Source organism: Callionymus lyra, chromosome 16 (assembly GCF_982586985.1).
Source record: "Callionymus lyra chromosome 16, fCalLyr1.hap1.1, whole genome shotgun sequence".
NCBI lineage: Eukaryota > Metazoa > Chordata > Actinopteri > Syngnathiformes > Callionymidae > Callionymus > Callionymus lyra.
In genome coordinates this window covers 5417945-5430980 of record NC_141833.1, presented here as the reverse complement: position 1 = coordinate 5430980, position 13036 = coordinate 5417945, and the positions used below count along the sequence as shown (strand labels likewise).

Sequence of the window (13036 nt, the reverse complement as noted above, 5' to 3'; positions counted from 1 at the left end):
TGAGTGAGGTGAAAAAAGTTAAACCGAGATATGAACCGTACAATACCCAAACACTTTCAAGAATGCCTTTTAAATAAACAAAGTCTTGGAAAAACGAGAACAAAAATAGAAAACATCCGATCAAAGATTAGTTTTATAGTTCAAAAGAGAGTCAACATTGTTTGAAATATCAAGCACTAACAGAAATTAGATTTTTAACAGAAAAGCATTAAAGCAGACTCCCTACTAACAAGATCACAGGATTAAAAAATAAATGAAAAAAAAATAATAATAATAAAACATCCACGATTTAAGACATTTCTGGAACTACTGTATGGAATGAACAATATTGAATGATAATTAGCAAAACATTTTTTCACCTCAGTCACATCCATTGTTTTTCCAAGTCATGTCCTTCAAAACTTTCTTAGATCCATATGATGACCAATCAATTTCCTTGACCTGTCAACATTTCCTTGACACGTCATTGAAAGAAAAGTTATTTTGCTACCACTTCAAACAGACCAACTCTAAACCTTCTAGTAAAGTATAGATTACATTCAACAACATAAACAATGAAATCAGTATGGACTATCCCACCTACATAGGGCAGCAGACAGGTATCAAGGTCACCAGTAGATGGCAGGAAGAACACATCCCTGTGTGCAGGCTCACCACTATGACATGGGTATTTTTGTAAAGTGGGAGGAAATCAGTGTATAGAGCACATCTACACAAGCATTGAGAGAGTATAGAAACCACACTCAGACATAATCCCAGTTCTTTCTAAGTGACAATCTAAGGTACAAGACCATATTTTGGAGATACTTTTTGGAAGCTCCAGCTAATGTTTTTGTGAGAAGAAACTAGTCCTAAATGTGTTGCTCCCATTAGGAAGCACACTAGCAAACTGATCAGAAGTCAGCTCCAAGTTCATCTACCTAAGAAAGTTGCAGGTGACTTGTTGTTGAAGGTTTGGGGCTGTTTTTATTTCACAAGCAGACTTTTTTGAGGAAGGAAGAAAAAAAAAAAGACATGGGAAATAAGGAGTGATTGAAGAAGACAGATCTCCAAACAAGATCACACTTGTAAGAACCCTGAGGAAGCAACTTAATGATAAACTCCCTAACCTTGAATAAACATCTCACCCAGATGATCAGGGAGAAGAACACACCCAGCTGCAAAATTGGCAAAACAACTTCCCAATAGATGCTAAAGTAAACACCAGCACACTTCCAAGTATACATCAGACTAGAAAGGACATGTACAAGGATCAAATGATTGCAATTTCATCTTTAAATCCAAATGGAATCGGTTCAACCTTCAAAGGAAACTTCACATAAACCGTTGGCAGCCCACGAGTATTAAAATTGCTTTTGGTCGCTCAATCCTCCCAAACCAGGCTATGACTCACTAGAGCTGCTCCGCATGTACTCAGCACTATAAAAACCATTTCCAACACCCTGACGTCCTTCTCCGATCGGGGTCCTTGTGTCTTTTTTTTATTTTTTATAAATGGAGCAAACAGCAAACTACTAATAAAGTTGACATCATCTGTTGCTACTAGCGACGGAATGCCAAACAAACATATCGGATGGTTCGGATGCACCGCTAGGTATGTTTCCCACTCAGCTATCTGTTGCTCTTCTCACTGCGACAGCATGCAGAGTCAGACTGGATGATACTTTAGCTGCTACCATCCAACACACGACACCGGTTTCACAAATTGATTTACATATTGCACATATCTGCATGAGTCAATGTGGCTAAAGACCTTCGTCGAGCTTTAAACTTCCAATACATTTCGCCATAAAACCTTCAAAATGTATGATAGGTGGTCAGTGTCACGTTTCTTCGACTGCATTGCACCGGGGCAGCTGGAATAAATGGATAAACATGGAGGAAATATCTGTTGAAGGGTCTAACGGTGTGTGCTGCATACTTGAACTCCAGCCTAAACTCGCTGAAAATGTCCATTGGCTCCAAAACGGAGTTGGAACAAATGTTTATCTTTATAAATGTGCAAGAGGGAAACACATACCACAAAAGCTTACAGGCATTCAAAAGTTCTTCAGCCAATAATCCGACAAAGGGAGGAATGATTTGGGAACCATGACGGCAGAGATGCCAAAAGACGGTGGAACAATGTTCGATCGAACTTCATCCTCGCGAGGTCAGTGTTTGGAGCTAAAGGTATTTTCCTTGTGTAGAAGCTAAATTAATTCTCAATAAAATGAGTAAATAAAATATATATCAGATGATGATGAGCTCCAGGAGAATGTCCCACTAATGCAAACAATAAACCTCTTTCACTCGATCGCTCTGTCGCCCCGAAAAATCAATTTTATAATTTAAGTCTTGATCAAAATCACAATCATCAGTTATTTTTGATTTTGAAAGTATTCCTCATCCAACTAAACATCTTCAAAAGAATATAAAAGTCACCCAGATTTATAGATTGATAAACTTTTTGACTTTGGAAAACTACCCATAATTCTGTACTGCCAACATCATAACACAAAAGGTTTACATTTAATTTGTAGTCTTGGTTTGATGTGGTTAGTGTCATAAAATATTCATGTTATTTTTAAAAAGGTTGTTTGTATATTGATTGTTTATTCTCCTGGCTCCCTCTTTGTTTGACACTTCGGATCACAAATAAGTCGATAGATCATAGGTTTATTTTTAACCTGATGTAGCTTAAGTTGTTCAAACTGTCAACCAAGATTTTACTCCTAACAAGTAACACAATCGGAAACAAATTTTTTATTCCTGGTGGAAAAAACAGTTATCATTCAGTGTTAACCTTCCTACAAAGGAAATGTACAATGTCTTTAAGAAACGTTACTTTACTTTAAGAAAGAAACAAGTATTGGATTATATGCCCACACCTTGAGAAATGGACAATCCAAATAAATCAGTGCTAAGCAGCAAGAACAGAAAATAAATCCATATGGATGTTGCTTTTATCTGTAGACGCTAATTAACACGTTGAGCTTGAAGTCATGGAGGAAAATGAAGGAGCTCATAAATCAGGAGGATCAAGTGGCGCTTTAACATCTTCGGTTACTGAAGCAGGTTACAGATTCATTTACAACTGTGAGGATGTGTTAAATCTTGTTTCTAACTAGATCAGCAGCTGCTTTCATGACATTCAGGTAAATCAAATAATGTATTATTAAAACAGTTTTAAAATAATTGTAAGGTATGACTTCATTTCTACCACATCGCAGAACTTTAGCATGTTGCCTTACAGAACATTTAAACAGCAAAAGACGCTCAATTATCGTTACCTTAATATTGAACATATGAAGTTGGACTATTGTAATTTGGATATTTTCCTAAAATATATCACACAGATGAGCAGCAAGCTGACGGCCACACACATTATAAGTTTAGCTGACCTAAATGCTATCTGACCATCGAGACCCTTGTTAACCTGACCACTTCATCTTCATGATAGATCATATCATTAAAGCAATTCGTATTAAGTTTTATTTTACCCCAAGTGAACGTTAATAAATCACAAGTCACACACAAAAAGTAGCCGGTGTCAAATTCAATCAATTGAAAAACCTTGGCCACAGACTACAACTACAACTAAGGCTGAGATTATTGGGATGAAGAGGAATCAAAGTTAAGGTATTAATATCTGGCAAGTCCTGCTCCTGCAACACAACAAAGATGTCTTGCTCTGTGTCTCAAATAAATGCATGTTGTTAAACTGTCCAACGGAATACATTGGTGTAGTCCTATGTTTTAAATATATTCAAGAATGTCAAATAAATTGTTAATGTTAAATAAGGATATGTACAAAACCTAATGTCTAGAAATGACAAACAATGGTTTATGTCATTTTCATTCATCATGTTCTAAGATTATAGAGAAGATACAAAACTTTTTTTTCCATAACAACCTTTTAAATGCTTTAAAAGAAATGCAAAGCTTAGATCCATAAACATTGTACCTGCATGTTATGGTTATTACAGAGTCACTATATATTTACACCACATTACTCGAACACTCCCAGGAGCCAAGGTCTCATGCTGGAAAACTTCCCTAACTACCAAAAATGTCAATTAAATACAAAGACAAGTTAGGTAGGGAAAAAGACGATATATTCAAATTTTAAATATATATATATATATAAATATAAATCATGATTTATATATAAAACATAAAATACAATAATATATATATATATATATATATATATATATATATATATTCCCAGTGATTTATGGCATGAACATGAACATGAATCTTCATTAAAAAAAATCATAATATGTAACTTTATATACAGTTTATTTTAAAGTTGATCACTTTTATAAAACTGCAAATAAATACAAGTTTTCAAACTCTCATCATTTTAAATCAACCCGTGTTTTATATAAGCTTTGATTTCCAGAGAATTTCCTAAGAACAGACGTGCGCACTGAGCGCCAGCCTGGAGCGGGTTCGGCGCGCCTCACCTGTCCCAGGTGCCTCCGGGACTCGGTGCAGTGGCCCGACCTGGCGCAGCTGGAAGGCGGTTCTCACTTCATGACAACTGTACGTGTCCACGTCCACCACGTTGGCCGCGAGGATGACCACTGGCAAAATCCAAAGCGGACCGAGAGAAGAAGTTACACGTGGGTCCAATCCTCGGGACATTGCCGCATCTCACGCCGAGTGTCCTGGATCTGGATCTGTTGGAAACTGACGAAGTTCACTGCAGCGACGATGACTTCAAACATCTGACTTCCCACTGACTTTCACATTATTGGCGGGGATGCGTGCGGGAGCTGCTCACGGTGCAGGGTGTTTGGGGGGTCTCGTCTCTGACAGAGGAGGAGTGAGAGTGCGGTGGTCTGCGCTGGTCTGTCCTCGGCACTTTGCAGTGGTCGTGTGTCTGCAGGCTCTGACGCTCCCCTCCCTCACTGTGCGCGCAGCCAAGTGCCCGACTGGAGCTCCCTAGACTCGTGTGCCTGCAGGAACTTTTGATAGACTCTACTGATAAAAAACCTTTAATAAACGAATTGATAACAAGTTCAAATGATGATTCATGTCATGACAAGGCTTGTATTGTTGCTGAGATTTATCTGAAATCTCAAAAAGTTGTTATTGAAACTTGATGATAAAGTCTAAAAAGGCTTATTTACGCACAAATATAGGAAGCAGAATATTTAAATCTTCAAAAATAACGTTTTAAAAGTGTTTGTTTTTTGAGTTTATCAAACTAAATTTAGAGTATGTCAATCAAAATGTTTATTTTATATAAAATTATATATAATATATAATATATATATAATATATCAACCCAGAATGTACTATATCAGAATCAGAAACATTTATTTCCAGTGTTAGTTCCAAATAAGATAAAACATTTACTTTATATCATCAACAGATAGATTTTTTAACCAGTATTTAATTGCAAACATACGACATCAAAACTTAATATACATAGAAAAAGACGTATACTGTATATATACTGGATAAACGTCAGATTTATATGCGCCATGAAAATGTGTCATGTAAATAGACCCAATTATTTTCTAATCAAGAACAATTAATTCAAAATTAAATTAGTTATTATTATTTAAATTTACTTATTTTCCGATCTTAAGTTCCAGTTTCTGTAAAAAAAAAATATGGACGGAAACATATATTTTTCAGATGCTATTTGATGCTTAGTTTTAAAGATCATTGCTATGTAGCTTTGCAAATGGATGCTGCTGAAATTGTACTTTCTGAGGGATTAATAATCTATCTATCTATCTATCTATGTTAACAAACATCATTGGTCTTTTAACATATAGCCAGCGTATATTTAGAGAAGATACCTTTTAATAACGGATTGAAATCAAAAACATCATATGTTTAAATATAGCCAATCACACTCTGGTGAAAATCCCGGGGACAGATTTGGTTTTAGAAGCCTGCCTGTCAAATACCCCCAACTTTACAATGCTGCCATCTAGTGTTGATAAAGCATATCTTCTCACCTTTGAAGCGTAACCGAACTAAATACTTCGACTGAACGATCATTTTGTTTTCATTCTTTAATCCAAGATTCAAACTTGTTGTGTTTTTTAAAGCCACTCCTTGGGCATTTTCTGCTATGAGATGTTTTCCATCATAAAATGCATCAAATTATGAGCGTTTTCTTGTTTTTGTTGTGGTTTCTCCATTAGCTACTTGGAATATGCAGCATTTAAGTAACTTGGTCTGATTTATAAAGACTTTTGAGTCATAAATAAATTCTTAAATTACCTACTTGTACATATGAATCATTCAATTAAACATTTAATTTACATGTCCAGCCAAGTTTTTATTTACCAAGAAAAAAGGAAATCTTCATCCCTAACAAAATATTAACTCATGTTTCTAACACAGCATATTTTCTATAGTCTTAGAAGCTGCAGTTATTACAGCTGAGATAGAAAACAATAAATTGAACTTCAGGATCCAGAAAAGGATAAAGCATATTAAAAAACAAATATTTAACGAAACTAAAAAGTAAACATTAAAAGGGTGCTTTATTCGATGATGGGACTGATTTTTTATATCGTCCGTAGAATAATTGAATGAACAAAGAAGAAAGCATACGTGTTAAATAAATCATGGCTTCCACCAACAGCAACTAAATATGAGTGTAAGATTTCTCATGTACGTTGTTCTAAATTTGAACAGTAGATGGCGCCGCTTACTTGCTCTTTATGCGCACGGCTGACAAAGGTAAATCGATTTTGAATAGGGGATGTTTTTTGGCTGTTATCGTTCTCAGTGTAGACGTTATTGTTTGATATCACTACTATTTCGAGTTAGTTTCTAGTTATTTGTTGTTGGGTGACTTTCAAACAAGATGCTTCAATTTTTATAACACAAGTCTGTGATTATAACTTCCTTAAGGGCAACTAAAGTGTTGATTTAAGTGTGTCTTAAATAGATGTTTTACCTCTATTATACTCATCAGTATGTGTCTGTTTAAAAAAAAAACTCGTTTTATTGAAATATTTACATTAGAAAATGTACTTAGGCCCCACCCACTGAAACTAATTGTTCTGGAGATAGAATTTGTATGAAAAACCCCATCCACTTGGCTGTGATTGGTCAAGCTTCAAGGTTTGTCAATGCGCGTCATCAATCACGGAAGACTCCACCTCCAAGGGACTCGTTGTATAAATAAAGCTGTGTGAGATTATAGCGGTCTGGAGGAAGAGTGATGCCCATTATTATGTCATTACGGACTCCGCTCTCATAACCTCTTACTTGATAAGAGATAAGAACTTCAAAGCATCGTCATGATGAGGGACTTACTGCATCTTGGAGAGGAAGACTTCAACATTTGAAACGTAAGTAAGTCAGGAGAGTTGGGTTTTGACAAGCTTTTTAGTAGCCATTAAAAAAAAAAAAAGCAGTTAAACATGTCCCGACTGTTAACCCTTGTGCTATCTCAGGGTCAAAGTGACCCGGAAGCCTGAAATCAAATGTCTTTGAGATATCCCTTTGGTTGTCTCTAGGTTAAGGTTAACGACCCCCTTTGCTGGCAGAAACACATATGCGGTGATGGAGGCCGTTCACCTTTACCCAGAGACAACACGAGGGAAACCTCAGACAAATTTATTTTCGGGCCTTCGGGTCACCTCGGCCCTAAAATAAAACAAGGGTTAAGTGTAGTCATCAGGTAGACATAAAAAGTCAAGGTTTGTTTGCACGGATTCTTCTTGTATAAACAATCAATTTTATTCCCTTAAAAACAAATAAAACATTATAATAAATGTATAAATCAATCAATAATACACAGGTTCTCCTGTTTAAATTCAAGTTGATCAAATGAAAACATTGTATTTTCTCAAACTAGACGAATGAGTTTGAATAAATATTTGCAAGAGATCAGTAAACAATTAAGATTACCAGAAATTATACGTTAACATGAAAAGAGAATTTTGGAACATGTCTACCACAGTATCACAGTAGATCTCTCAAGCCAATTTGGTGACTCCAATGTTATAATATGACAGCAAAACTTATGCATGATTATTTAGTTGATGCTATCAGACTGTCCAGTCCTTCCTCGATCCCCGGGACCGTAGTCCCATCAGTCCTGGCCCTGTAAACTGGGGATTTAAAAGGCTTACAGAGGGTTAAACCCTCAAGATCTGAGCCGCCTCCCGCCTCTTTAACAGATTATGCTTTTCAGTCTCTCATTTTCACCTCGGTGTCTCGGTGCCACAGCGGGAAGTTAAAGACATGCCCCTGCCCGAGGAGCGCTGGGAAGCTTAATTGAACACAAACACATCACCACGAGCCGCGGTGGACGTGAAAGCAAACAACGCTCGCCCCATGAAGCATTTAAGGGTGATGTTTGGAAGTGCACTCAGTGGGTTAATGTTATTTCAATCAGTGCATCGGAGCGGTCGGAGGTGTTCGCCCATTACTGGCCAGAGAACCTTTTGCTCCATTTCTCAGAAGTGGAGATAAGGATTCTGGCTGAAACTTTAATGGTCTGACGTCTTCCTCAGCAGCTGTCCTTGCATTCACTTTAAGAACACTAGCCAATAATATTTTTCTTTAGGCACCTGTAACATTTAATCCATTTTTCCTGTATGTATTTCTTATCTCTTGAACATTATCAGTGTAACAGTTGTACTGCTGAATACTCCAAAAGCTTCAACCAGAAGTGGCAGTCTAATCCTTCCACATGGTTATAAGCAAGCAAGGTGACCTCTTAATATCCTAAAATTATGCCCTTGATAAAAAGCTGCAGTTAGTGATGGACTGATGAAGCTTCATGAAGCAGTGTCATTATTTTCAGAGTCCACTAGATGGCGGTCTCTGCACCATTTTCCTTTGTTTTGAACAACCGTTCTAATGAAACATCACTGGTGGCGCAACCTACTGACCTCTGAACAACATGACACTGCTTCATGAAGCTTCATCAGACCATCACTAGCTGTAGCACTTTCACCTTCGCCTGTGCCCGGGAAACTTGTCTATTTATACTAGGGATTGGACGATCTTAGGTGAGGAAAAATACAGCAATTTTTCATAAAAAATAATCAAAATAAAATAAGAACAAGAACAAAGAGATATAAAGAGAGGAACAAGATGATACAATCTAAGTCTAAAGATAAAGAACAGTTTCTTAAATGGAAGAAAGTATCTTTCCTAAGGCTGAACCATTTTTTACTATTCTAATGCACATTTTCTATTTAATTAATACATATAATAATGAAAACCTTTTCTGATATGTGATTTGTATTTAATAGAATGCAATATTTAAAGAGCAGATGCTGAGTTAAAAAATACAAAACACGCTAACTTTAGATGTTCTGATGGCGCCACCTACTGATCACTAGTGATGGGCTGATGAAGCTTCATGAAGAAGGGTCATGTAGTTTAGAGGTCAGTAGGTGGCGCCATCAGTTTAAATATGATGTGATGTTTCATTAGAACTAGTGATGGACTGATGAAGCTTCATGAAGCAGTGTCATGTTGTTTAGAGGTCAGTAGGTGGCGCCATCAGTTTAAAAATGATGTGATGTTTTATTAGAACAGTTGTTCAGAACAAAGGAAAATATTGCAGAGGCCACCATCTAGTGGACTCTAAAAATAATGGCGGCTTCATCAGCCCATCACTACCAATCACAGCAGCACAAGCTCAAAGCATTAATATACAGTAAAAAAAATGTTATGGTCCTCCTGGCGTCTCTCTTCTGGCCCACGGACAAATGTAACTGATGAGCCTTGCTATAGTTTCGGGGCGCATGGTTGTGTAGTGGTAAACGCTACAAAAGCTCATAGCAAGATTGCAGGTTAATTTCCAGCTTGCGGCAACCTGTGTCTTTTCTATGTGGAGTTTTGTATGAAATCCCTCTTCTTGCCTGGATAAACTCCGCACTCCGATTTCTTCCCACAGTCAAAAAGCAAACATGAGAAAGGCTGTTCAGGGGGTCCTGAAGCAGCTGGGATAGACTGCAGCCCCCTCGGCCCTGATAAGGGAATAAGCAGTACAATTCGATTTCTATAGGAAAGTAAATGTGTCCTGCACTGCCACAGAAATAACCAAAGAAATGAAAAAAAAATAGAAATGAAAGGAAATGAAACTGAGGGATCACAAGGGGAAATGCAGAGGTCAGCTGCATCCAGGATTACAAATATGAAGCATCGGATTGGAACCTATTCTTGTCGCTACTGTAGCTGAGAGTTGTGCGTGTACAAAATACTCTGCATGAACAATCTTGAGCTTAAATCATACAATCTTACAAGTGGATTACCTGACAGTACGTTAATGACTTCCACTGACTCCAAAATAAAGTCAGTAAACATCCCTTCAGCGTCCAGGATTTGCCATCTGTCGTGCAACGGAGAAAGTCAAGAATTTCAAATAATTATAAAAAAAAAAATTGAGGGACGTATTCCATTAATATTTCCCTCTAAAAGAACGCACTTGCCAGAGTTAAAGGCACATTCAGCAGAAACAAACACAGTAACACAATTACAGGTTTTGTCTGAAGTTAACAATTCCTTCTAGGTATCCAATAGAACACCCTGACATTAACGGTGTTTTACTGAATCTGCGATAGGCCCTCGGGATGTTGCTGGTAGGATGTCCGATCATGCGTGAAATGACTTGTTGCACTTATCGATCCAGCAGTGTTAGACACTAATGAGGAGTCTATAAAAGCTATTACACTGATCAATTACCATCAGTAACAGCAACAGTCGTCATAAACAACCAAGTGATATTGAATGGAATGTTTTGTGTGGCAAGAGCCATTCAATTTAAGCATCATGTGATTGCAGAAACTGGCCCTTCATTGGTCAATTATAACACTTATAAGCTTATTGCCATGTACATGCTTTTTAAATTGTGTGTTTCATCATAAGATGGATATGTTCTGTGAATGAGATTCACCTGCGGGTTCATGTACTTGTTATACATTTGCTAGCTTAACAATAATAAACCCAGTATTAGCTTTGTTTAGGAATAAAAATGCTTTTACAAGAAAATCATTTTTGCTTTTGGTATAAAGAGGGAGAAATGTGTTTTATTGCGTATATGAGTTACACATGTAGTAATTGTGTGGTGTGATGTTTAACGTAAATTACTTTTCGTGTATGTTTATCGTAAAAATAAAAAAATGAATCATGCCTGCAAGTCAAAATGTTCAATCAAAAAATCTAAAAAAATCATGAAAGAAAAATCATTTTTAATGCTTTTTTATGTATCAAAGCTGGACAGATAGTATTTTGTAAGTCAAGTGAAAAAACGATTGGAGGTGGTTTCAATACAATAACAATTATATGGTTCTACAGTTCGTGATAAAGTTAACATGGCATAACAACATATGTCAGAATTTTTTTCTTATATAAAAGAAAAGTTTCTTCATGATTTGAAAAGATGTGCAATATTCATTAACAAACATTATTGAAAGCTCTTTGTATATTTGATTTTTACACATGTGTGTTAAATGCACACATGTAGGGGCTTTAAGTGCAAATTAAAACTTTTAATAAAAATATTTAGGGACACTATTCTAATTAGGTGTTATACATGTTTTAATTGTCTTTAATTTTTGTTATTAATAGTTAAAACCAGGACTAGTTCGGGCAGATACAGTTACTCGCAGACAATATTCATGCCGTTTGTTCATTTTTCTGTTACAATTAAACTTCTATCCGTTAGGTGGCAGCAGTTATTCCGTCTTCCGCAGCTAAATGAACATCGAAATCCCGCGAAATCCAGACGATGACTGAGGACAAGAGGATACACTAGACTCTAGCAGCTTCTAAAGCTGATGTTTGGACATATTTTGGTTTTAAAACACATGGAAGAAGTAACAACTTCATCAATATTCATGAGGCCTGTAAATACTATACAACTAAAAATATATCCTTGTTCCTACAGTATCGCAATATATCCTATTGTTGTCCCTGTATACATGTCATATCGCCAGATTCTTGCCAATACACAGCCTTATTATCCATGCAAACAAAGATGTTCAGTGTCTGATGTACCATATATTATTCTGGAGAAAATGTGCTACATTCTAAAATACAACATGGCACACAGGGAGGAAACCCAACTTTAACTAGATTGTTTTTTCCTTTCAAATAAATCCAAACGCTTGGCATAAAAATTTACATGAACCTGAAAGGGAAAGGAAAAGCCTACAAGCCTTATAATCCTTCCTCTATTGGCCCCTTGGGCGAAGTCCTGCTCTGTTTACAAGGGCTGTTGTCCATGAAGGTGGAAACATTAGTTTAACCCAGTCACCCCTGAGATTCCTTCACTGTTTGTGTTCAGTGAGTTTGATGAGATCTAAACACTTCCTTTGAGAGTGCACACAGGGTCGCTGTACCAAGGTCAGACCACAGCTTTTGTATTTGTGTGCATGTGCACCGATTTGGTCCGGATAGACTGATCTCCTTTGTGCATGGTCAGTCGACCAAAACCAGCACAATGGAGAAGAAAACGGGGGGGTCAGTACCTTCTGACGGACCATTTGATCCCAATGATATCATAGCAATTTGCTGATGATGCTCTTTTTCTTCCCCAGAAAGCGACCTAAACTGCACCACCATGACCTTATTTTGATATTTTTACACCTTCTCCCTTTCACTTAGTGTGACAAGAAGAGGGAAAGTGAGGGGTTGGGGGTTAAGAGAACGGAGGGAAGGGTTGATGAAAACAACAGATATCGGCTCTAATCCTTTTGTGGCAACTGTGTTAATCCACTAGCGTAAAAACCACCCCCCACCACCACCGCCACCACACTGCAAGTCTATCTGGACTGCTCACCTTTTTCAACATCACCCCAAACATTTGAGGTAAACACAATGCCAAATTGCACCCTGCTGTGAAAAGTGCAAAGTGGCTGCAGTGACAGACGCGCAACTCTGGTTCAACTCCGGTTTCATCTGGTAAACATTCCCTGCCTTTGGGGGGAAAAACACTTTTTTTTTTATTTTTCGGAAGACTGCTTGCTTTGATCATCATGCACAATTTTTTTCATAACCCATTTGATGTTCATTGCATGCGTTGTTTTCCTGCTAAACGCACAAAAGAGTA

At 37.1% G+C, this 13036-nt stretch overlaps 1 protein-coding gene across 2 annotated transcripts in view; it reads right to left on the bottom strand.

Moving 5' to 3' along the window:
• Nucleotides 1–4863, bottom strand: part of LOC148063355 (glypican-5-like) — a 137795-nt gene extending 132932 nt beyond the window's left edge. Inside the window, exon 1 of one of the 2 annotated variants that reach the window (XM_087811866.1) lies at nucleotides 4452–4863. In XM_087811866.1, the coding sequence (XP_087667992.1) occupies nucleotides 4452–4632 (181 nt within the window). In that variant the 5' untranslated portion in view covers nucleotides 4633–4863. The remainder of the gene's footprint in view (nucleotides 1–4451) is intronic. The other variant, XM_087811865.1, reaches the window with a different exon arrangement.
• Between the last annotated feature and the right edge of the window lie 8173 nt (nucleotides 4864–13036).